Here is a 27234-nt window from a genome sequence, read left to right on the forward strand (position 1 = left end):
AAAAGAAAAAGACTCGGGATCTAGAAAGAAAGGAGTTCAAAAGCAAACTGAAAGCTTTTAGGCCAAAATGGCTCTGATTCCTTTACAGAATGTATGCCTCATGCATCCATTTGAATCTGTACATTTTGCAAGGAGTTTAACTGTCAAGGTCATCACACTGCCAAGGAGACAAATCTAGGCTGTGCTTGAGGAGGAGCTATAATCCTTCCTGGCACCTACAGAGACTTCTTGTCACCGCCCCACTGCTCTGGGCTCGTTTTTGACCCAGAACAGCAATTTTGACCAAGTGGCAGTTCTGTGTATGAGCACCGAATTTGATTATAGAAACACCAAGCCTTCTTTTCTGGGAGGAGGTGAGAGAGAAGCAATGAGGAGTTAGGCATTTTTATTTAAAGGTTGTCTGAACCCACTAATTTAACCCAAACTTTCACATCTATCTTTGGTTAATAAATCTGCTTAAGAATCTCGTGATTTTTTTTTCATAATGGAAAATACTTTTAAGTGAAACTGCCCAGCTCTGAGAAATAAATAAAATCCAAAAATGTTGAAAGGAAAAAAAAAAGACTGAAATAATGTAAAACTTGTTCATTTGATCACAGCAGGAGTCTGGACTAGGTCACTTGTAGATGTCACTAACAGCACCGGTTATTCATATTTCAAGGAAACTCTGCCAACATTTTAAAAGGAAAGGAAAAGTAAATTTTATACATCTATTGAGTATTTAAAAAAAACCCCAAATTAGAATCCTTTTTAACATACAAGTAAAATTTAAATTTTTTGATCCTTATTTTTAATTTAAAAATTCTTGGATAAAATGTTGTGTGTTTTTTTCTTCTTGACTAGCCATCATGGAGATATAATTTTTTTCTAGGTTTATTTTTTCACATGTGCAATTAATCCATGTCTTACTGTTTTTATGTTTTTGTTATGTTAAAAACAAAAATAAAGATCTGAATGGCAAAAGAATATTACTGGGTTTTGTAGCTGTTATGATGGATTATATATCTATCAAAACAACAACAAAACTAAATCTCTTATAATCCCCATTTTAAATATAGCTAGAGGTATTAATATAACTCTAGGCAAGGTCTTCATCAATTTATACATACACCTGTCCTTTGCACACTTTAAATTACTGCAAATTTCCTGAACTTATCAGCAGACCAACATTTTCTCAGAGTTCACATTTATATTGGAATTCTGGCCTGCAAAGAGATTACAGTAGGCTACTGGAAATGAAAGATTTTAGGGAAATAACCACAGAAAAGTGTTACTGGCAAGTGCTTACTCACAGTGAATTTTGAAGTCCTTGTACTGTCTGTCTTCAATTGCTACCACGTACAAAGCAGCTCGGTCTGGAAACATTAGCCCTCCAGGTTTCTGTTGATGAATTGTGGGGAAATGGATCTCGTAATCTATTCACCTGACAAAGACATCACATTTTGAACTGCACATACAAAAACCAGACAAGCACCCCTTGCATGCCTTTATTGTTTTCCTTCAGATTGTCACACCAGCTTTAACCTTGCAGCCTGTGGCAATGTCATCAGACAGTGTCTACGTAAACTTCGCCGGCCAGCACTTAATCAAAAGCAAAGCTCTTTCACTGAGGTTCCCTTTATTATCTCCTCGTTAAAGCCTAAGAAATGGCACTTGGAGATGTGACTGTGCCTTGTTATGGCGACAGTAGGGAAGGGAAAGCTCGTAGTCAGAAAATAAATGGTGATTGCTCCAGCAAGGAGCACGACATGCAGAGCACCTACCAGCCACTTGTCTCGTGCGAAGATGACTGTGTTTAACATTGACTCATAGAACAGACAGTAACCCATCCACTCGCTGATGATGATGTCTACTTGATCCACAGGTAATTCAACTTCTTCCACTTTACCTTTAAATATTGTGATTACTGAAAAGAGAATCCAAAGAAATACGTTGCACATGACAAAACACCTGACTAAGATCCTTACTGGTGAATGTCAGGCTGACCTTCTCAATATGATTCTCTTCTTGAATGCCTGTTGATAAGGCATGACTCCATGTGACTCAATGCATTTCACACTTCTCAAAAACTATTCAAAGTATAATAAATAGGATTTTTAGTATCAGTATAAAAGGAAAAAACACCAACCCCAAATCCAAAGGCCAAACAAATACCCGGCCATGTCTAAAAACAACAGAAAAACAGGCCTTACCTGGTTATCTGTATGCTCTCATTTTACAATGCCTTTTGGAATTTGGCAGATTTCTAGATCATTGACCAAGTAAGGCAAAGAATCTACTTAGAAGCCTTGAAACATCCCTGCAGGTTTACACACTAATGTTTAAATGGTGGGTCATATTTAGTTCAGTTGTAAGAAATAATTTTGTTTCAGGACCACTACGCAAGTCAGCAATCATTCTTGCTTTAAAAAAATTATTTCCTATTTACAAATGTATTTTCAGCTTGTGCTAAATAATTTTCAGTGTGTGTTTCTCTGTTTGTTGCAGTGGATAAAGTCTTGTGTTTCTGGATTCTTCCTTGTCAACGTAACAGATGGACTTGAAATTTAGGAATAAGGTGAATATTCTGCTTTCCATTAGTAATTGGTAAGATACTCCACTACTCTTAATTAATGGCAATTTTTAATGATAGCAGTTTTTATTGATGAAATGGTCAACATACAGTTTCAGAAAAATTACGGTAATTTAATTTAATTTAATTTAGCTAGAATTAGGTTAGCTGGCTGAGTGTGGAAGTGTGGGTTGAACGATTTTTAGAACTCAGCCCAGGGAAAAGGAAGTTTTGTCTTTCCCAAATACATGCAGTAATATTATTACTCTAACCAGATGTGGCCACTTTATTTGCATAGCAAATTTTTTATCCAGACTGGCCCCCTAAGTAATTGGGAACACTCTGACTCTGACTGGTACCACAAAGTATCAGCGGATAAGAGCAACCTGACTGGAAAAGAGCTGAGTTCTGTTTTCTTTGCCATTATTTAAACACATTTCTTTCACAGTTAGTAATTCAACAGTTCATCTGTTGTTGTACTGAAGATTCTTCATGTCTAGAAGCTCCAGCCTTGAGTTCTCTTTAGTTCTCTTTTCTCCCAAGAACTTTCACTGCCCCAGTTCTTTTGGACTGCTGACAGCTGCCAGGATGACACACCTGACTTTGAAGCCCCCTGTTTACACCTAGAACAGTCACAGTGCAAGCAGCAGCAGCACTGGTTCCTCCACCTCCCTTCACTTCACAAGGCATCATGTGGGATCAGACTGTGCTGTCCCAGATGTGTTGCATGTATCTGTTCTGGAAACAGCGGGGTTCCTCTTGGTTCAGCCCCTTTTGCTGACTCTACATTTCCCAAAACATTTGGGGGGGGGAAAGATTAAAATTTCCACAAGCAACAAGCTCCTTTGGCTCAGTACCTGGCTGCATTTAAATAAAAGTGAATGTGGATCAGTGTAGAGTGTGAAAATGTAGGTGTTGGCTCAGGTGTGCAGTTTGCAGACCAAACTGTGGTCAGGCAGGCTGCTGAACCCGTCCTGCCATCTCCTCCCAAAGGGAGGGGGCTCTGCTTCTGCCGCCAGTTTCACAGTGACCTTCTTGTAGAAACAGGAGGAAAAAGCAGAGATAAATACCTTCTGCACCCTCTGGAGCACACTGGAACCTTCTAATTTATTCTGACAGTGGTCCCTTCACACACGATTCCTGCTGTTGGAAATCCAAACGCAAATTGATTTGCGGTGTGCTATTTGTGTCTCTTGCGGATGGAGCCGTTCTGGGAACACACGGCCTCTGCATCCAAGGTTCAGGACAACCAAGGAGGTCACACCTCACTGCTTTAGTGCCTTATCCCTACTTAGTACTCTTATCCCTACTGTGGAGAAGAGTATTTTCTGGTCCTTTGCTTGTTTCTTTTCCTGATCCAAAAGTTGCACAGGCTGGCTGGCCTCTTGTATCCCACATCACTGCTGTTTGGCACCACAGCCCTTGAGTGCCCGTCATGTACAATAAATATTCCTCTCAGAGAGCTCGGGGTTAGTCAGAAACTGCCAGTGCCAGCAATAAAAATTAGAACAGATCTGAACCAGAACAGAAACCCATTCCTGAGCGTGTGAGGGCAGAGCATCAGACCAGACACAGCCAGAAGTGGGGGCACTTGGTACAGCCCAGCCATGACCTGCTCTGCAGCAAAGGCAAGCTCTGCACCAAAAAAGCACTCCTAAACAGGAGCTGTCTCACGGCCTCAGTTTTAAAAAGACTGATTTTTTAGGTTGTTACAAAGATATCTTGAGTGCTGTGATTTGGAGGAGGAATGAAGGCAGAAAATAGAACTTGTTGGGGATTATTTTGTGCTAAGGGTTTTCAGTAGCTTGGGGTTATTTCTAGGTTTTTGTTGTTTTTTCTTCTTTTCGATTTAGAGTTTCCACATACTTGGAAATTTTATCAGCTTTCTTTTCAAGTAAAAAAGAAGTTTTATATGATATTTTTATTTTATAATTCAAACATTTTCATTTGTGTGAGTGTGTGTTTTGATAAGGTTTTTAAAAAAGTATTTTCTTAAAGTGAGAGTCAGAAAACTTACTGAAAAAATTTTGCTTTAAACCTTATTTCAATTTGAATGTCTGTATGTGTGTTTGTATTTTTATTCTGTTTAAGAGAAAAGGTGGAATTGAAATGGCAGAATTAATTTGACAAGTTTAGCTCCAATATAGGAGCTTTTCCTTTTCCTTTTGCTTTGCTAAACCAAACTTTCCATTGATAAGTTCTATTTTCTTCTTTCATCTCTGATAAATACAGAAGTAATAGTAATTCCTGTGAGGAATTGTTGTAATGCCTAGAATGAGGTGTTTAGTTTTGTATTTACATAAGTAAATTCTGCAAAGCTACAATTTACATGTGAAATACACAACATAAATGAATCAGAAAAAGCAAAATTGTTATCTTCTCTTTTTCCTGAAAAAAAAGAAATTATGTATGTCTTACTGTTGTCCAAGTGGTTGGCCTTGATAATTTTTTCTGAGTAGTCAGATATACTTGAGCATTCAATCTAGGAAAAAAAGAAAGCAAGAAAAGCAAGATAAAGAGCAATATATGTGTTAGAGAGCTCAGCTATGTGTATGAAAACAATATCTACTGAAGGCAGTAAAGACTCTACAAAACATATAACCATTGATAAAGAGTAAATCAAACCTGTGGGGAGGATCATAATTAATGATATTTTAATATTTAAATTGCAATCTGTGTCTGAGTTAAACTGGCTCCTGTAGAAAAGATTGCTTTTAAAATTGTTGAAATGTGAAAAAAAGAGGTTCTAACTACAAAATGTACATAATTTAATAATTATATTTAATTTATTCATGCTACTTTAGAATATTGCCTCTTCCCCCACAAAAATCTCCTGAATGGATGAATTAGGATGATGTTACATTTCCATATGTATTTTAAAACAAAATATATTCTAACTTTGTGAATAATATTAAGATCCAAATATGCCAATACTGGTCTATGCCAAGAAGCTATTGTTTTCTATGTGAAAAACCTATATTCTTTAGCAAAGTTGCTGTTCCAAAATAATGCAGGCAGTTAACACGTAAGAAATGACTGAAATTTTCTATTTACAAGAACATCCAATCTGCATGGCTTTTTCTCTGACCAGTTCTGTACTTTTTCTAGGAAAATAATTACAGAGTGCCTCCTAGTTTTAGATTTGCCCTTAAACTAGGTAAAATGTGTATACTAGCATAAAAGCATGTTCGCAATGACCTTGAATATCTTTTAGAGAAAAACTACATTCCATGAATCTCTCTGGGTTTTGTGCCCCTTGAAAATCATGAAGACCAAAGTTGCTTGTAGTCACTGAATCAGTTCCTAATTTACCTCTTCCAAATTTGGCATTAAAAGGATGATCGTACTTTGCATAATCCTTGTCTCTCTAATTCCCCTATGGGAATGTCAAATAGAACTATATTATCTCTAATGAAGTGGTTGCTATATCCAGTGAATCCCATTTAATCTCTAAAAGCTAAATTGTGCTTGACCTCTGTGATAGCACTCACAGATGGCAGGGCAGCCGATGCAAGGACACACAAATCCTTTATTGTTTTATATTGTGCATGAAGCAGACATAATAGCAGTCATAATATCAATCCCAATCCCACGGGAACACACTGATTCTGCTTAGCTTGCCTGTGGATGTAAACCATTCCTAAAATGTCTGGCTCAAAATGTCTGGCCTGAGCATAAACCAAAAGTGGCTTGTGGATAGGAGCATCTGAGTGCCAGAGAATTCAAGGAAGAAATCTTCGGGGTGAGGGCTGTCCTTTTGCTCCATCCAGGTTCTTCCCTTACTGTAAACTGCCTAGACTGTATGCCTTGTCTATACTTACTGCCATTGTACTCATTTTCCCTGTCTTTATTCACATTTGTCTGGTATTTTCAATTCCATTGCCCATTTTGGATGGTTTTTAAATAAAGCAGGCATATGTAGGTGTTTGGAGGTTGCTTTCCAAACTTTCTAAAGAATAACGTGCAAAGAAATAAAAAGTTCTCTCTCATGAATGACAACGAGTTTCCAAAAATCTGCTTCAGACGCAAAGAAGCAAAAGAATAAAAAATCCCAGCACTTAAATGTTTAATGAAGGAATATGTATTTCAGAAAATAAACTTGCTTTAGGATGGCTAAAGCTGTTCATCTGCATTTTGACTTGGACTTTATACTGTAGTTGAAATTTATTTTAAAAAAGCAACTCATTTCAGAAAAAAGAAAACTGAATTCTGTAGGTGAAGAATTAGAGGAAAAAACCAGTGTTGACAGGTTTTTTCCTCAGTTTTCTTTCAAGTCTGTGATCTGCTCAAATCTGTCCTATTTTGCAAAGCATTTGGATTTTATGAAAAGTGCACATTCCAATAAAATAAGCCTGTACCTGAGTTTATAATCACAGAATTATAGGATGGTTTGGGCTCGAAGAGATCTTCAAAGGATTGCCCTGATTCAAGTGCAGGATCCTGCTTTTGGCTATGTTGGAAATCAGAGGATTCACACAGGCCCACTCCTCAAGCCTGACAAGACTCCCCTGTGTGACTTATTTCCCTCAAGTATATCAGCTGCACAAAGCAGTTTGGTGTCATCTGCAAACTTGCTAAGGGTGAAGTCAATCCCACCCTCTATTGTCCTTCATGAAGAGATTAAATAGTAGCAGGTCCAGCACGGAGCCCTAAACTGCTTCATCTGTGTCTGGTTCTGTGTGTGTATATTCACCTCTGCTTTCATTTTACTTCTCAGTCTTCAGTCTACTCCTGCAAATGTCTCCTCTTTTGCTGTGGTCTCTCCCTGAAACAGTCACAAGATCCCTAGATTTCCCCTGGGCTGTGTCCTCATCACCACCTTTTTATACAAAGCAGCTGACATCCAACATCAGCCTTCATTTTCTGTGTCTGTTTAACTCCTTCCTCCCTGCACTGTCTTGTTGTCTGAAAATACCATGGAATTCAGATAGTTCTGCAGTGCAGTGACTGTCCTGAATTTTGTATGACTAAACGCAGCAGATGAACCAAGGCTTCACGGGATATTTTATGTATTCTTGTGTCCCTCACTGACCCCTCCCAAGCACCGACATCTATGTGCCAATTCTATTTCTACATTTCCTACAACAGCTCCCGTGTTACATGAGCATCACTGCATGGCACATTGGTACCCTCCCACAAGGGCAATGGCTCAGAGCAGGTGAAGAAAGAAGAGAAAATGAGGGGGCTGGTTCTGTTCAGGTTGTAGAAGAGATCCCCCCACAATCCAATAGCAATCTAAAAGCATCCCAAAGGGGCTTGCAAAGAAGGTAAAGTCAAGCTCTTTTCTGAAATGCACATGGACAAGACAAACGTCAGTAATCACGAGCTGTGGCAAGGGAAATTCCTGCTGATTGTAGGCCTGGAATAGGTGCTGAGAGAATATTTAGAGTCTCTATACTTGGAGATTTTCCAAATTGGACTGGACATGTCCTTGGCCAACTTGATACAGCTTTAAGTTAATGATTCTATGATTTACACCTCTTGAAGACCCAGAGATAATTCTAGCAGCTGGCTTAGGCAGTGGCAAGGAATAAGTTCCAACAGTGAATAAGGAGGGATAAGAAGAACCAGACAGAGTAGTGGATGAATTTGAACCCAAAGAGGGAAAGTGTGAGTAAGAGGAGAGTGATTTCTGTAGTTGAAAAACCAACACTGCATTTGTCAACAGTTCCCACATCATGCTGTTTGAAAAATCACATTTAACTCTAGAGAAGAAACTGGAACATCTCAGCTCTATGTAATAGCTCATGGCAAATGTTTGCTTTTTAAACAGAACACACAGTTTCCAATGGCAAATATGACCATAAATTCTCAATTTGACTGTAAGATTTCTACTGACAGATCTCTGAAATGGCTGCTTGTCCAACACAAATCCATTCTGCAGCTTGCTGTGTCCAGGTTTCACGGTGAGACAGCTCATCTGACAAGAAGGTTGAAATTCTTGGGCTGTAGCAGAAGAGTTTCACACCTGAGGGAGTTCCTCTGAGAGCTAAGTTCCTTGCATAGCACACCCACCAGCTTCAGCAATGAACAGTCCATGGGTGAGCTGGCACTGGAGTGCCTCTGGGCTTTATATAAAGGCCTTTATAACTCTAAAGAAGTCCAAAGTAAAAAAACACACAAACACCTAAATGCAAAAGCCCCCACAACAACAACAAACATGTGGAAAAGTATTTACTTTCCTTTTACTTGGTGAATTTTCTGCCAGTGAGCTGGCTCACTGTAGAATCAGATAAGCCCCAATGCCAGCACAAGGGAGGGAGGAAGACCATATGGCCAGGGATCTGAGAGATAGGAAGGTGGGAGCACAGCATCATCATTTTGTATATGCTTATACTTCCAGAGCACGGCAACATCTTTGCATGAGACCTGCATTTCTGCATCACAGCAAGCTGTGAGTTTATCCTCCCTGAGGCTTTAAGGTATTAAATCATATTAATAACTAATCTTTGGTTTACGAGAAAATGCTTTCTAGCTGCCAGTCTTGGGCTTAAACTCCAAAACTTTTTCCAGCACCTTTTGATTTCAGCTGTCTATAGTTTCATGCTCCAGTCTGATATTCAAATAAGATACTCAGAAGTAACACTGGATTTTGAAAATATAAGCCTGAGAATTGAAATGGCATTTCCTGTGTCATTACCAGTAATAAAGATACACAGTTTGGGTACTTAGTGACATCAGTCTTCAAATGCACACATGTACCCAATTAAGTTTTAGTAAACAATTTTGTTGAAGTACATTGAGAAACAGGATCTTGTCCTCCTTTTCTACATTGCATTGTGTCTTCAGGACAAACAGAAGTCCAAAGTAAAAAGAAACTGCATTTGTCATTTTAGAGTCAGTACAAATAAGTTGGAATATACTTAGTAAGCAAATCTATGCTCTCTGTAATGACTTCGCTGCAGAGAACAGCACATTCATGCTCCTAAAGTTCAATGTATTTAAGGTAATAATTTCCTTCTGCCTCTGAAAGTGTTATTGTTGGCACAGAAAACATGCACATGCTTTCTTGCACAATTTGCTGAGTTGTAATATGCAGGGGAAAGTGTATTAAGGAAATTTGTTTCCAAGACTACAAAGTTGCAGACCTTGAAAATTTAAAAAGCAAGATAGTTCCCTTAACCCCTCTGAGTAGGAGTGAGTCTCTTTAACATCTTTTTTCAGCCAAGAAGAAATGTGAATATGTACCAGATCACCAAAGGTTCCACATATGAGAAGACATTTATGTCCCAATTTGGAAAAAGCACAGTAGTGCAAGTCATAGAATACAGCAGAACTTCACTGAGGTTGCTATAAACCAAGCCACAGATGAGCTTGGAGAGTAGAATTGCAAACCAAGGCAAGTCAGAAAAGGTAAATCATGAAACCAAATTCTCAGGCAAAATGCACAAACAAATTCAAAATGTGAGAGAAAGTCTTCTTACCCCATATACCTTCTTGGCTCCTGCCTTTGCAGCAAACATGGAGAGGATTCCTGTGCCGCTTCCAACATCGAGGACAATCTTATCTTTAAAAACATGTTTATTGTGATACATTGAGTTTCTATAGGTTAATGTGCGCACTTCATCTTTTAACATTTCCTGTGATGAAAATAAAAGCATTGTGTCACTATTTGAAATGCTTGTATGCATTCCACACCACTGCTGAGTGCATTCCCTTGCAGTCATTTAAGCATTATCAATACACAACATGAGGGGTTTCTCAAGTACTTTGGGGTGCAGACATGAAAGAAACTGAAAAACACCAGATACTTAGAGCTGAATTACTAAGAAGCAGCATGGTGTCCCTTGTATGATTTTATTCTGCTATTACCTCACTGTTACAATCAACAACCAGAATGTAATCTAACCACAGCACTGCTTTGGGAATAGACAGAAGCCATACAGAAATCCAAACATTCCTTTCCTCCTACATCGTGCCTCAGTGCAGGGACTTTCTGAGGTTTCTCTCTGAGCAGAAAAGAAATTGTTCCATAAGACATTATAAGACAGCAGGCTTGACAGCCTTGCCCCATGTGAGGCAGAAGTCCATAGCAGTGCTTAGAATTTCTGTATTGTAATTGTAAAGTCCTCCCTCACCTCTTTTCTCATTTATCCACTCATTTATCTGATCAATTTCCAGAAGATATTAATGTATCAATCACCTAGACTACTATCTCACTAGTCTGAGTTGTCATTATTAGATGAGGATTTTTGATGCACTGATAGCAGCATTACTTGCACTTAATTCCATCAACACCTTGCTTTCTCTTGTACATCTGTCAGTCAAATATATCAATAAAGAGGACCCACCTCAAGACCCAGGTGCCATTTTTAAGAGAAGTGTAGACCATTCAACACAGACTTTAGTTTTCTGAAAACGCTTCTGTTATGTCTAGAAGGCTGAGGGTTTGCTTATACTGTTGCCTAATTCCATAGTTTAAGAAAGTAGACAAATGAGATTTTCAATTTCAGGATGAAAAGGATCTGTTCACTGCCCAGCAGCTCTGAGGCAATCATGAACTGGGTGGTTACACGTCTCATACTGACACTATGTGTGCTCAGTAACTGCAGGTGAATAAAGGGCTATTTTTATCATAGAGCATGGTTTGGTATCAGGCAAAGAGCAGTACATCACCACTGGAAAGGTGTGAGTACACCCTCTTGGAAACTGTTTCCACACATAGAAAGAACAAGAAGGTGACTGGGAGTGTTCAGCACGGATTTGGAGATGAATACTGAATACTGAATACTTGGTATATTTCTATGGTGAAATAATGGGCTTTGTGGATGAGGGATGAGAAATGGATGATTTTTATTTTGATTTTTTGCAAAACTTTCAACATTTTTCCCATAATATCCTCACCAAAAATGGACTAACTATGGACTACATAAATGGTCAGTGCAGTGGGCTGAGAACTGACTGAACTGCTGCTCTGAAAATGTAAATATTGTAATGAACAGCACAAAGTCCATCTGGAACCCAGTCACTAGTGGTATCTCCCTAGGAGTCAGTACTGATGCCTTTTTGCCTGTTTTTTCAGGTGGATTCCATCTCTTCCTAGCAGATCTCAATCCTCAAAGAGGGTCCCATAGACATAAAAACCACAAACTTGTCATTGACACCAGCTGCACAAGCAATTGTGGACCCATGGTAACGCTTCTCCTCAAGTCCTTGTTTGTGGTGTTAGAATTGAGGCAAAAATCCACCTGGCACACCTTGTGTTGATCATCATCTTAAGAGCTGCCCAGTGACACTTGATGTGCTCCAGGTCTCTCTGGTCCTGCTGTAGGAGAGCAGCAGGCTCTCAGGGCTGGTCTAAGGCATGGACAAATGTCAGCAGCCTCTCCACAATGTCCCACACCCAAATGCCTTGGCAGAAGGTGTTTTCAGCAGATGGGGCCTCTGTACCCTGCAGGTGAGAGCCTTCAGCAGCTACCACTTGTCACTTGCTCCCTGCGCTTCTGCCTGGCTCAGAGCCAGCTGGTTCTAGAGGTTTGTCGGACAGACCTTCCTGCCCCTCAGCTGCAATGAAGACACTGACCCTATTCTGTAGCCAGAGACCTGCAGGTGGATCAAGAGCCTCCTTCCTGTTCCAAGAAGTCACAAGTTTCCAGCCTTCACCATCAGAGGAGTTCCCACTCCCAAACCTGCTGAGTACAGACTCTGACTGCCTCTGCTCTCAGTACAGTTGGGGTTTTAGGCCCTTGTACCATCATGCTCTCAGAGAAGATCCAGTCAGTCTCTTCCTCATGCCCCTGAGGCTTCAAAGTCTGCCAGCCTCCTCTACCAGCTCCCTCACTTTTTGACACACATCCTTTATCAGTGCTAACCTCCTGCAGGCAAGGAGAAAACCTCCAAATTCCCAGCCTCAGCAAGAAACTCTCTGCACTGCCTAAGACCTACATGGCTGTATCCTTCCATCAGGAAATCCATCTGATTTAAGGTCTCTGATGTGTCTTCAAAATTTCTCCTAGGTCTCTTTCCCACTCAACTGTCTCTCTATCTTCTTCCACTCTTGGACTGAATTTCTGAATGCTACATTAGCGACATATTATTGACAGATAGAAATCTTTTATGTTTACACCCCACAAACAATTACTAGAACAATGAAAATAGATATTGTTTGTTATGTTGTTTGTGAGGAGTGCACTGAGTCATTTCACATTTGCGTTTTTGCATCCTGCTCTTAAAGATCTCATCCTCTTGCATCACAAAAGTATCAGCAGGGCAAGGTATCAGTGGCTTCTTTAGAATTCGTCTACAGTCAACATTTTGATAGTAAATGGTCTATCAAGTATTTCAAATTCTTTCAAGGAGTGTATTTAATGGAGATGATTGGGCTTACCATTCCCATCAGTGCAGCCTGGGCATTCAAGTAACATGCCAGGAGCCAAGAAGCTGTTTGGCTTCTCATGTCAGCTGAGTAGCTGTTCTGCTGATGCCTGTGCTCAAACACACAAGAGCCTAAAAATCCTCAACCTATCAGTAAAGGAGTGCCCATGGTTGTGGCTGGGCCAGTTTGCAGCCCTCATCAATGCAGTGCACTGATGCACTTGTGAAATCCATTACTGCACAGACAGCTACAATAAGAGTCTAAGTGGGGCAGAGGTTTTGAGTACAAGTCTCTAAAGAAGTGGAGGATATCTATAGCACTTACCCAGACTATACAATTGTCTGAAGAAAGGCAGAGGAATGTAATATATGGGTAAGTGGGATACAGGTAAGTAAATAAAAAATAAAAGAAATAATAATAATAATAATAATAATAATAATAATAATTACATAGTTAGTTATTTAACAATTGCTGAAACAAAAATAAAGATTACCTCATGAATTCCAAAGTGAGCATAGGAATCAAAGTAATAATCCCTGGATGTCATCTCTTCTGGATTGATGAGCTTTGCCATCTTGCCTCGGCCCGGGCAGCTTGGTTGCAATGGAACATGTATGACAGATTGAACTGGCTTTGGAACAACAGTAGGCTGTGGAGGCTGGGATGGAATGGTGCAAACCTAGGAGAACATGGAATATTGTTTAGAGGCATCATTAAAAGCAAATATTTCTCTCTATGTCCAGCATAGTGATGTTATTGTTAGTGGTATTATTGTAACTATCTAGTAGATAACAAGCCCAAAGACACCTGGTGTACCATAAGTGAAATTTAGGTGGCCTTTTGTTCCTGGATCTTTAACTTATTTGATGTGTTGAAAAAATTCCTTAATGGATTTTTCCTTAATGCTTCTCGGTAGATACCTAAATTAGCTCAGAGTAATGGCAAATTATTGGTGTTGGCTGACGCAGGTTACTGCAAACATTGACACAAAGCAGTAAAGAGCTACTTTTTCTCCATTAGTGTCCTATTCCATCAAACTGCCACAGCTTTGTGAGAGGAAGGCTGCAATAAACAAATAGTTCCCCTATTAAGCAAAGAAGAGCTCATAACAAATTAATTCCAGACACAGTGTTGCCAACAAGGGCAGGTTTCACAATCAATTCTTACTTATCAGGTAGGATACCTGTCTATATTGATGAGCTAGGTCTGAGAAGGCTCACAATATCTGAAAGTCCCTGACACTATCTGAAGGTCTCTCAGCATTGTCTGGAATTCTCTGAGAAAGTTGTTTCTGAGAAAGTTTTTCAGTCCAGAAAGCACTTGAGGGAGCTGTGAGGCATGTGTGGCCCCTTAATGTCGTTTCCTGTTGTTGGGAGATGCAGGAGTTATGCATTTACAACACACCATATTCTCCACATCAAATTTTTTATTGCGTATTGCATCTCCAACACCAACATTCTGATAGACACAGAGTTCTCACATCTCCTTGGTCCAGGTTTGATACCTGTAGCAGGTAAGACAGAAGATAGAATGTTTTTCAAATATGAGGTCAAACAGACCCTGGTCTGGCCCATGTGTGTATCTACATTTTGAATCCTAAATATGATGCAAAACACTGAAAACCAAAAAAGACTGAGCAACATGCTACAGCTTCACCTATGCACTAAGTGACCTGCAAATTATGGCTCAACAACTTCATATATTAAGGTCAATTCTACTTTAAATATATAATACCCTCTTGTACTTTTTTTTTTTTTAAACTCAGTTGTTTCCCAGTGAGGACCAGATTTTCCTGAACCCAGATTTTCCTGAACCTCTTCTCGCTACTTTCATAAAGTTCATGCTGTCTTCTATAGCTTGGTACTGTGAGGTATTAATCCCTTGTACTGTCTCTGAATAGCATCAATTAGCCTAGTTCAGTTTGCTTCAATTAAAAAAAAAAAAAGAAGAAGAAGAAGAAGAAAAAAGCCCCCACATTTTCTACCCTTGTTCATTTGAAGATTTGTATGTGTCATCTTAATGATTTCTTTGATCCATCTGTTAAAAAGTAAATACCAGTGGTTTATATTCCTTTAACACTTTTCATCCCCGAAGATACAGAAATGCTTTATTTATAAGTCTTTCCTATTTCTTACATTATTTACTTTATCTCCTCACCCTGTTTACCTCACCTAGTTCACCTCCCACACAGAATACACTTGCTCCCAATTGGTGTTTGTATTTCTGTCTGGTCTAGTTTCAAAAATGTCCATCTGCAGTAATTTCTCTGAAGACACGGCTTCATTGCCTGTTCATTGCAAGCAGTAAGACTGATAACTCATTCTGTCAAAGTATTATTCTTAATACTCAACTCTTTCAAATATAATCCTGCTACTTTTAATTACATACTTGAGGTTATATATTAACTTTTTTCTCCATTGGTGTGCACGCTATGTAATTTTTGCAGTTACCTTTCTCAGCAGTCCTTTCTGTATTTGTCTGCTGGATTACAAAGACTTAAACTGTAGGTGTTTGAAATTCTGTCTTATTATAATATGAAATCTGTAAGGTCTTACACTTTCCTCCTAAATCTTACTCTTTGCATCATTTAACAAGCAAAATGCACAAGTTTATATAAATTACAAAATAAAACAGTCACTGAATTCTGTTCCTGTCTTTGGTAAGAATGTCTTCAGACACATGACAGTGCATCACAGGCAATTGCTCAAAAGATATGTAATGGAAAGAAGTTATATCAGTTTTTGTAGAGGAAACCAGGGGGCTTCTAGCATTTCTCTTGTCAAACTACAAATTTAAATGTGGCTTGCTGTACAACAGAGAGCATGTGCTACAGGAAAAGAGGCTGGTCTTGAAGGCAAATCTCCTATCTGGATCTCAGGCAGTATCAGTTCTGCTTCTGGCTACATGGAAGGGTCTAGACACGATTATGAGAACTAGGTTATTCTGACTAAAAATACAGAATGAAATTAAACGTAACAACTTAGGCCAGGAAAGTTGTCTGAATGAATTTCTTTCCTGTAGAAGAATTAACATTGTGGTTTCCTAGTCTGCAACTGAATTCTGCTATGGCCAAGGGGTGGCAAGATAATTTTATTAAGCTACTGAGGCAGTATTGCACCTTTGACTTGCAGTACTTTTCAGATTTATCCAAACTACCTGAAGACTTATTGCTCTTAACTGCTCATCCACGTCTCTGCCAGGAAGAACATATCCCACCCAGCAAAAGAAGTAGAAGCCTATCAGTTCTGCTTCTCAGCTGCCTCAGTTTGTAGCCAAGCAGGCTGTGGAAAAATGTGTTGGTGGTGGTTGAGTGACAACATTGGGCTCTGAATGCCACTGTCTATCCTCTGCTGTGGGTACCACAGCCTCACGCAGCAGGGGCAGTAGAAAACTGAACAGGGGTGGTGATCTTCTCAGCCAGCAGCACTCTGTCACAAGGACCTCAAACCAGCTGCTTCATTTCTGTTTTAGGCATACTAACACAATGCAGACCTTCCCGATTCAAATGGTGTAAATTTTGCATCATCTGTAATACCTCCTGCTGAAATTTCTGCCTGTAGCACTGTAATTCTGGAATTCCAAAACAATGTCACAATTATAAGAATGATTTTGTGAGTGGGGCTCAGGAAATCTGTCTGTCAATAACTTGCCATAGACTGTACGGGCAATTTCACTCGAGAGCGATTTATGCCCTATGACAACGAATATCTAGAAAACATAAACACAGTGGACAGCTACAGAATAAAGAATTGCAATGAAAGCTATTATTTGTATCAGAAACAATAAAGTCTTCAGGTATACAGCTGTGAGATCTTAAACTAGAAACAATTATGCTTTTAGGGATATGGTATAATTACATAAAGAGAAAACATGCTTTTAAGACAAAAGCTATCAAGGAAAGACAATTTCCTGCATTCTTTCCATATATATATATATAGCCTACACGAGGAACAACTCATCTTTTGAACAACACCTGAAAAGGCAAAGCATCTGGGCTGGGGGCAAACCTCACATTAATGTAAAGAACCTAAAAACTCTCTCTGCAGAACCCATGTATGAATTCTGGCCAGCTGCACACAATTCCAGAATTCTGGCTTGCTGCTAATGCAGATGAAGTCTGAAAGAATGGAAGCAGCTGCTTCAGAATTCATTCTTCACTGTGCTAAACATGCAGCCCTCTATTTTTCTATCTCCCATTTGGTACTGAAGGGGGGGTGGTCTGAAGGGTCTGAGAAGCAGTCTATTACTGCGTTGTGACTGAAGTCCTATTTTTGTGTACCATTTCAACATTTAAATCAATTTAAATTAGGAAAATATTTTCTTACTTTAAAATCAAATAAAATTTATTTCCTCTTTCTTTGTGGACAGGATTGGTACACTGCAGGTGATCAAATGTACTAGCACAGGACTGGTGTCCTTAAAAGCTTTGAATTCTCGCAAAAGACAAGATTTGTAAACCTCATTCTTTCTCAAAATCCCAGAACTCAGCATCCTGATGTAGGTTTCTAAAACATATATATGCACCTCAGTGACACCTCTTTGAGATATATAGAATTGCCCATGTGCATCAATGGGTACTGTTGAAGTTCCTTGAACACTGAACCAAATCCAACAAGGACTGACAAGGCTGTCTGGGTATGCAACTCCCAAAATACAAAAGAGAACTGGGTATTCAAAAATCATGAGCTATTTTTGAAAATTTGAGCATTTTAGATATATCCATCTGTCTACAGAGAGACAAGATGGTGAAATATGCACAATTCATTTTTTAGGAGGTTTGTGACAAAAGCTGTAGTGTGTAGAGTAAAAATAAACTTGATTTCAATTCTTCTTTCTTGATATTACTATGGAGACACCGGGCTGGAGGTTAAAGTTCCAATCCTTGCAAAACTGTTTTTCAAGCTGCAGTGTTTTATTCTTGACAAATTCTTAGTTATTTATGGCATTTTTATGACATTGAAGAAGTTAACTATACCTTCTGCTGGGAAGTGCTTAACTTTTCCTTAAGAGACTAATTAAGAATGGAATTACAGTTTTAAATTATTCAATTTCAGCATCATCTTCCTTTTAAACAAGAGGTTTTATCATATCTAAATGTCGATTTTACTTATTTTTTTAGTCAGATAGCTTTCTATGCCAGAACTACCAGAATAGAATGTTCCTAACACCATTTTCATTGGTCTGAATTTAATAATCAAGACATCCAGAGTGCAAGAGATTATCAACTGATATGCAATCACCATAGTGATTCCAACAATACAGCTTCTTCTTGCTGCAGATATAAAGAACAGCCAAATATAAGACATATTTGCTATCCTCCTGCCAAAAAATAGTCTTCAACAAAAACTTCTTGGCAGTCATCATGCAGGTTAAAAACTCCTTTGACTGCTTTATCTTGTATTATTTTGAAGTCTTTGTCCAAGGCTTATCTTAAGTGATCTTTGGATAGGGTAAAGAATCTAATCCATTATCAGAGAAATTTTAACCTGATTTTCTGAGGAAATGAAGCTCCTACAGTATCTTGCCCATGCCTCCCATTAATAATTTGAGCTTGTTCAAGCCGGTCTGATTTGACAGAAGTGTAGAAATATCAAATACAATTATATTTTGGTGCATTTCTTGAAAACTAGAAATTAGGTAGAAGGATAAGTGATTTGCTGATCCACTAAAATTGAAGCAGGTAGATTTCAGCTGTCATGCTTTTTACCTGCTCTAGGTTTATTAAGCCACCTGGCTGGTGTTATATGTGCAACGTAGCCTTCAGATGTGACAATAAGTAATGAATGTGTACAAAGAAGACCAGGCATTGCTCAGAACTAAATTAAGAGCTGGGATGTACTTGCAGGAAACCAGGCTTTGTTAGCTCCTCCACACATGGGAAAACCTTTCCATGCTGAGGACGGGAAATTCACAAGGAATGCAAAATGGTAGGAAATCAAGGAGTTACAACATTCAACTGCAGACAGATGTAGCTGTTTGGGAACAAGGACATATATATATATATATATATACATATACATATATATATATAAAATATATATATGTATGTATGTATGTATGTATGTATATATGTATGTATGTATGTATGTATGTATATATATGCCTCTATTAGCTACATGCTTTACTTAGTGGAAGCTTTATGTTGTCTAAAAATCAGTATGAAATTGCCAATTCTTCAGCAGCTATAAATCTACTTTCTGCTTGATGAAAATCAGGCTCAGTCTGTTTTAAGTTGCACATAACTATGAGTTCAATGCAAATGCAAATCTATCTAAACTCTAAAACTGAATGAAGTCAGACAGACTCTGTAAGAAAACTGGGAGAGAGAACTGATTCTTAGAATTGCTTGCTTTGAGGCTACCCCTTGTTCAGCCACTTCAAAATGAGGCACTTCTCTGAACTTTCTGCATGGATTGTTTGAAATGCCAGATCAACTTGTCATAGACAAACCTGTCCATTTGTTAACAGCAGGAAATTCACTCTCCTTTATCCAGATAAGCATAGCTTAGAGTGTATTACAACAGTGGCATCATATCCCTAAGTAATGGTGATTGGAAAAATACTATGAAAACACTGACACTTTAGAATAAAGCCTCTGTCCAAAACGACCAAGACTGATCAGTTATACAAGGAACTAGATTATACCTGAGATGTCCAAATCCTCAAAAAGTCAAAGGAAAAGATGCAATCTGGTGATCAGTATGATAAAGGTGTGGTCAGCATACTTAGGCTGCAGCAGAAATAACACTAAGTAGAAAAAGGAATGTAAAGATCACAACGTTTGCAAAGTTGTTACTTACTGTGCAGAAGCTAAAATGAAATTTAGATATGTAAGTGCAAGATGGGTGCTGTGATACCTTTATGGATCTGACCCAGGGTACTTCACACTGTCAAGATCTTAAATGGGGACTGTCTGTTGGGTAAAAGCCAGAATTTTCTTAGTAACAGGTCACAAAATAAGCACTCCAATTTCCAGTTTCCAATATTCCTGAGTATGCAGGATTAATTCTTCTCCCTAATAGAGGTTTAGCACTGAAACAAATGGTTACGGGGTCTGTGGGGTCTCCAATTACTTAGATTGCAAAACTCAGCTGGAGAATATCCCTTACCAGCCTTTCAAGCTATCTTTTATCTGAGCAGGGTGCTGGACTGGATGGCCTCCAGGGGTCCTTTCCACACACATTATTCTATGATATTAAGACACAGACAGTTATATTTGCACTGGGCAGGAAATATAGGTGGCAAGGTTTATAAACCTGAATCAAGTGCAAATCATGAGGTAGGTTATAAATTTTGGTTGATAGATTTGTACACACAATAAGAATAGAACCTGATTTCATAAGATTAAAGAATGCACACAATAAGAAGATGAGGACGTGTCACTCAGGAATTAAAATCTTCTAAAGCTACATGTAAAGGAACAAAACTGAGATTACAGGAAATGAGTTGACAAAATTTAAGGACAGGAATGATATTAAGTATTTGTATTATTTATAAATTTGTGAGCAGTTCTAGACCGTTCTGTGTGCCAGTGCATGTAATTAAAATGCTCTTCATCCAATCTGCTCTCATGACTGCTTAGTGCACAGAGCCATTGCGAAAAAAAATAGCAACAAGTTACAGATGTTGACATTCAATTCAACTTGTGTTACTTTTCATAAAGATGGAGATTTTGCAATGCATGTAAAGCAGAATGTAGTCCCATGCAGGGCATGAAAAATCCTAGTTCAGCACAGAACAAAAGGAAAATATGGCAGAAATGTATTTATGTGCAATTTATTCTTTGAGAAGCACCTTGTGGAAGGATAGCAAAGCATTATTTTAAAAGTGCTGAGAGACATCTGTCTTTAGGAGAAGGTTGTATTTTGATTAACTTTGGCATTTGGTAGATCTAATGCCCATTATTATTTTAGATTTATTATCATAGCAACACCTTCTTGGTGTGCAAGGTCCCTGCTACAAGGAACAGCTGGAGAAATGCCTTGTGTTTCCACCTGTACTCTGTGGTGTTGAGCAGATGGTCTGTTGGTAGACCCTGGTGCCCATCTGTTTGTTTGGAGCCCCTTGAGCCTCATTAGGAGTGAGGTAAGTTGCACAGTGAGGAGGTTCTCAAGCGCTGGCTGAAGTCTCAAACCCGCTTCTGTCACAGCCAGGGTTTCACAGCTTCAGCTCGGCAGGGGATCGTGTTTTAGAAGATTTGTCCTCTGGTGGATAATACCAAAAGCGAACTACAGTTGGCAGATGGCTAAATTCATTCTTTTTTTTTCATAGGGTAGAGACCAATCTAACTGCTATCAATAATCTGGAAACGGATCTCCCTGTATAACCATGCTGTTCCCTCCACATACGCAGCATATGGATTTGTTGTAGTTTAATGGTCTCTACCACGTATGTCATGAATCTGAAAGCTGAAGAATTAAATAAAGGAGAACTATAGATAAATAAAGAAAACGGTAGTGATCTGTGGCTAGATGTCCTGTGGTTTTCTTTCCATTTTTCACCATAATCAGGACTAGAAGAGGTGGATATATTCAAGCATGCTGGTTATTTTGACACAAGACTGATACCTAGAAGCAAATATGGCAGGCTGAGAAATACAGGCTAAGCCACCAGGGCTGGGTGTTTTTGAGAGACATTCCAAACTTCTCAGCTTTTTCCTGACTCAGTACCATATATCAGGGCTCCTAAGAAGAGCATGCTTTCTAACGGAGCTCATCTGAATCTAGTGCCTTGCTAAGATGTATGAACTTTCTGGTTGGTTTATGCTACAGCAGCCTTTCTCCTGTTCCAGAATCCAGCCTGAAAAATTTACTCTGGTGTCTGGACCACAGAGCAGCACATCAGCAGCTTCACAAAGCCACTATCTCTAGCAGGTTGAAGCTTCTGAACTTACACAGATTTACAGCTATGTCTGATATGGTAACAGTGTGAGTCCCTGCTTTCTGTGGGAGCATCCTGACCCTTTTCAAGGATTCATTAGAGGCAAATAAAACCAAAAGATGAAAAAAACACCCCTTCTTACCTTTCTGTCATTTTAAGTCTCTCATTTTCTGACTAAAGGAAAAAGTAATTTGATTTAATTTAATTTCCATCTTTATTCATTTGGTAGAAGATAACTTGGTAGTGAAAAACAGGAAGGTGCCTTAATGTGTAGTCCTCAGCCTATCAATACTGACTGTGTGAAATTCCAATATTGTCACAGGAATTTAAAATTTAGAACTGAGGTCAACCGTGAGAGTTATGATTGTTATTGACAACCATATGTTACACAATTGGTATCACTTCTATCAAAATTTGAAGAGTGTCTAGCACCTAAAATAGCCAGTAAAGGCCAGGGGTGCTTAAATTGACTGATTGCCACAGAATACTTTTCCTCTTCCATTCAGTAATCCAGAAAAAACAAGCAGTAGGTATAAACTATGTTGTATGTTCTCCTGCAACAGATTTCCTTCTGAGATGTCTGGGTTTTGGGAGTTTTGACAGATCTCTTGCCTTTAAAGTCCTACATCCAAAACTACTCAGAACAAAAGAAATCAAGGTGCACAGATATAAGAAGGGGAAACAGCCTGTTGTTCTGACAGAGCTATTAGAGTCTTATTTTTTGTGGCTGTTCCGAGGAAAGGTTTGAGGTATGACTACCGCCTGTCTATGGTTGAAACTGGAAAAAGGAAAAGCTGATAACAGTATTTTCCATTTGAATTAGGCTACAGCCTCTGGGAAATAAAGAGCTTTTCCAAGTTTAATGTCATTTTATTTCTGATTTGCCTCTCAGGGAGTTATACAATGGAAAGAAATATCTCTGCATTAATAAAATGCATCAGATTTTCCAGATGATTTTAAAATATCTGTCCAAAACTAAAAGAATCTAAAAATAAACCATATCAATTTCATTCCTGGGCATTCATTGCAAAGTCACTTCTATATTTAGTTGTAATAATTGATAATGTTATATGCTTACTAATTACACTGATACTGATACTTAATGTCCCACCTGGCCTGTCTGGGCCAGCACTTCTATGCCATCAACAAGTAGCACATAGCTATGGGGTGCTGTTCAGGCACTGAACTCCCCCTAACCTTTTCCAAAGTTCCTTTTCTGGCACGGCAGAGTGAGAAGGCTGCAAAATGTCACACTGCTCGAACAGCACTGGCTTCAAACTGCAGTTGTGAAGTCTTTCTCTTCCCCTTGCATTCTGCAATACAAGTAGCCAAACTGCAGCAGTCTTGCCTGGTTTTCTTCAGACAGGATGGGAACACAGTCAGTTTTATGTGTGGCTGAGAGGAGTCGCCAAGACCTGGGAACACAGCACCGGTTCTAGGGCGGCTGGGTGCTGTGAGGGAGTAGCTGGAACAAGGGTAAGTGCCTCTTCTTATGTGCACATGAACAAAGTTCAAGGTTGCTAGTGAGTCATGTTCCCTGCTGCTTGGGTAGATTTGGCACTATGCAATCATACAGAATGAAGAAATCATTCCATGCTATGTTTCCCTGGGAGTAGCTCAAAGCCTATATCATTATTTAGCAAGTCACGACTCAGCTCCTTTTCCTCCTGTAATGTGGGGCTCAGTACACAAGGAGCCAGTTTTCTAGGGCTGCCTTTGCACCAGCTTGGACTAGCTGGAAGGAGGTTTCTCAGTTCTCTGTCCTTCCCTCTGCATGCAACAGAGAGGACTCACCGGTGTTGCCTGAATACTTCTTTTTTATAGTATAACTCACAGTGTGAATTGATTAAAAGCATTTTATTTGCATTTCTCTATGGAGTCCGACATTCAGTGTGTAAGGCTCTATAGAAAAAGTCCCCATAATGTGTGCTGGGTCATCCAGATAAGCTGATGTAATTCCACATGAATTCTGAATTACAGAGAATTTATCATTATGGCTATGAAACCATGAATGGTGCATAAGGATCTATAGTCAGAGCATCAGGGACCTGTTAACAGATGGTAATTAGTTCTATTTTAAGGATGGCTAGGCAAGTCAGCTCTTTTTGTGACAAGAAAAAGAAAATAAGGACAAGGTCATCTTCTGAGGCATAAAACCCTAGCAGTTGTTTTCACTTTGTGATCAGCTATAACCCAGGGAAGACATGCTCCTGTTATCTGGAAGCAGTACACAGAAATGTAAATGTGACTGAAGGTTTTTATTGATTTTCAAGTGAAGAGAGATATTCATGTGCCAGATTACTTTAGAACGCCTCGCATCACAAGGCGCAGCTTGTTGTAGAAATAGCAACAGAACTTATAGAAGCCTGAACTGAAAATATCAAAGTTGAATGCAGTGAAGAGGAAGAGTTTGTTGCAGATCATTGCATAAAGAGTTATGAAGATACAAAGCCAGAGAAGTGTGAACTTTCCATTGTGATTTTCTTATTGGTTTTTACTATCATTGCTGCTGCATAAGTGCCTGCCTTGCTGAACAGGCAAGGCAATGGAAATGAATGGAAAGGAAGCAAAAAGGATTTGGTACTTTCAAGCTACTTTACACCACCCTGGCAAGTGCATGGAAATCTGTTGAGGAGAGGTCAGGGGGAGTTAGAGCCTCCATTGTCAATGCTTACAGTCCCCTTCTTGTAGGAAAAGTAGCTGTATCACTGACTGGCCTCTTCCCCTCCCCAGCATCATCTCAACTGACTCTCTAGTGACAAAGAACAAGAACCAGAAAGTGCTAATCAACTATAAACCCAGTTATTTTTAGGCCTTTTCTCAGTATCAGGCAGTAAGCTGAACTTCTACATGAAAAAGGAGAGCTCCACTATTTTTAGAGGCTAATTATTAACAAAAATAACCAGAGTATTCTATCTGTACAAATTATTTTCTTAAATTAGCAGAAAATTTAATGGAAGCCCTCCTCTGCTTAGCAAATTTCTAAGGCACTGATCTCTGAAAGTCACTTTGCAGCTGATATACCAGTCTTTTCTTCCCTTCTCACTGAGTTTCAGCTGTTTCACAGCAGCTCTATAGGAAGTTCTTCAGGAAGACATTATATTCTGTAGGCTTTGCTGAGCCTTAGTTCCTTTGCTGAGAAGAAGGAAAAATATCCAAGTGACCACCTACTCCATGTCCTAGACAAGCTTCTGATCTACACTCAGCGTAGTTTCAGATGTACTTCAGCTCTAGAGGAGGTCTCTGCCTAAGAAGTGTCCAGGTTTATTACTTCTTACCCTATGCAGGATAAATGAGGAAAGAAAGAAGAACAAGACTGAGAAATGGCAGTTCCTGAGCTGAAGTGCCAGAGAAAACCAGCACAGTGGCTTACAGTTCAGTGCTGCAGCAGAGATACCAGAAAAAGGGCACCAGCATTGAATAGAAGTCCCACATTTGGCAGTTCCATTTGTTAACTGGCAAAAAATAACATTTCCTTGCACAGAGTAATGACACCCTACCACTTCCTTTGGAGCTGTAGCTCACTGAGTCTTAATATGTTATAGCACAGACTTTCTCTTCATCACCTGGCAGTTCTTTGTCCTCTGTCTTGGTCTCAAGTCCATCTCACTGTGTGACCCTGAAGGAATCAGCTGTTTCTTAGTGTGGGTTATCAAAATTTTGCATCATTTTGTGACAGAGGTGGAATGTGGCTCTCTGAATCAACACTTGTGATGGAAGATGCCTCACTGAAGATGGGCATGAATGAAGTGCCTGTGAAACTCAGGGAATAATGCAGCTGCCCACAGCTGTTGCAAAGAAGCTGTTTGTAAGTAAATCGGCTGATAGTTTAAATGTTTCTCCCTGAGTACATTAAAAGAACATAAACACCTCCCTGAGTTAGCCAGACTTGCAAAGGGGACTCTGCTTACTTGACCCAACATGAAGTAGAAAAGTTGAAAAACTAACAGCATAATTTCAGTGAGAGCAATGGGGTTGAGTTGCCTTCAACTTACATTATGCTCCCCAGCAGCTGGGGACACCCAGTATCATGACCATGGACATACTACAAAAACATATTTGTATTATGATTTAACTGCAGTTGTGGTTCTTATGTTTTTCTAACTTAAACTTTTGTTTATATTCCATTTTCAATGTATTTTGTACCCTTCTGCTAAATCAGAAATCCCATATAATGGTAACTGTCTTCAAAAGAGACATTAATAAGACATTTGATATTTAATGTTACATCTTCCATGCAGGAATTTCTAGAAGAAACTGATCAAAAGCATATTGTACTCTGATGCCTCTTAGCAATTACTGTTTTCGTTTGTAGTTATTAGAATACAACTCTTGTGATGACATTCAAAGCTTTATTTTTTTTAATCAGATGCAAAGGGTCCAACTGTAGTTAAATCACTGGGGAGAAAACTGGCAGAAAGCCATTTTAGCTTGTGTTCAGCATCCCCAGCTGTTATAACTAAGTCAGTAGCTTTTTGACAAACATGGTTAAGTCTATGAAAGGAGGAAAATTCTGAGTTTCTCTGTTCTCTCTTGTGCACTTGAAGTTTGAGAAGACAGTTGCCCTTGAGATACATGATGAAGAGTACATCTTCTCCCTGCATGAGTGAGAATGTAGGAATTTTATACTGACTGCTTTCAGGTTAGTTAAAATATTACAAACAACCTGCCCTGAGCCACCTCCATTGCTATTCACCAAGGGCTTTTGCTGCTATAATTTGCCCTCCCTTTCTTGTTGCTGCCATTTTCATAAGGGATTGGCAGCACTTTCCCTTTGTGCCTCAGCACTTCTCTTGATGCTGATTCATAAGGCAGCATATGTTATTTTGAGATGAGAGTGGGTACGCGCCTGGCTAAGACAGAATGGAAATCCTTGCTTGACTTACGGACACAAAGCAGAATCCTTTGTCTACAAAACACAACCTGTGACTGTCCTGACAGTTGTCAGTGCCTCTTTTGCAACAAGCAAATGTTGTTTGCACAACATGGTGTCAGCTGGAGTTGAGCCCTTCCTGCACGTCTCAGGCATGCAAGGACAGTCTGCATCTTCCTCCCTCATTTCTGTAGTGGCCACACGCCTTTGCATGTTTTTCTGTTGACTGTCCTTCCTGGGTTCTGATTGTTTCTGGTTGTGTGAAAAGATCTGGCTCTGCCAAGAGCATCCACAGGAGCAGCTGGGTAACAAAGACCTCCTTGTGCATGCATGAGTGGTTCATCCTTCCCTTTACTTAGGCAGTAATACAGAACCAATACAAATGATCCTTGTAGAATCACTACGGACTGGAGAAGTGGCTCCATGAAAGAAAGCTGTAGAGCAAAAAGGAAGTTACTGGCAACAACAAGAGCAGAAAATGTAACTAACAGTAGTAAGATCTGTATAGCTGGGCTTCTGTTCAAAGCATTCTGTTGATGCTGTGTAAATAGCTTGATCAGTGTGAAGACTGATGTTTTCTGATTAAAGTACTTCTGAATTGTGAATTTCACTGAT

At 39.2% G+C, this 27234-nt stretch overlaps 1 protein-coding gene across 1 annotated transcript in view; it reads right to left on the reverse strand.

Moving 5' to 3' along the window:
- Positions 1-27234, reverse strand: part of PRMT8 (protein arginine methyltransferase 8) — a 56216-nt gene that overhangs the window by 12158 nt on the left and 16824 nt on the right. The window contains exons 2-6 of the mRNA XM_063394118.1: positions 13360-13545; positions 9976-10131; positions 4970-5033; positions 1764-1906; positions 1293-1380 (exon numbers count right to left, since the gene is read on the reverse strand). Coding sequence (XP_063250188.1) covers positions 1293-1380; positions 1764-1906; positions 4970-5033; positions 9976-10131; positions 13360-13545 — 637 coding nt within the window. The remainder of the gene's footprint in view (positions 1-1292; positions 1381-1763; positions 1907-4969; positions 5034-9975; positions 10132-13359; positions 13546-27234) is intronic.

This window comes from Prinia subflava, chromosome 3 (genome assembly GCF_021018805.1).
Source record: "Prinia subflava isolate CZ2003 ecotype Zambia chromosome 3, Cam_Psub_1.2, whole genome shotgun sequence".
NCBI lineage: Eukaryota > Metazoa > Chordata > Aves > Passeriformes > Cisticolidae > Prinia > Prinia subflava.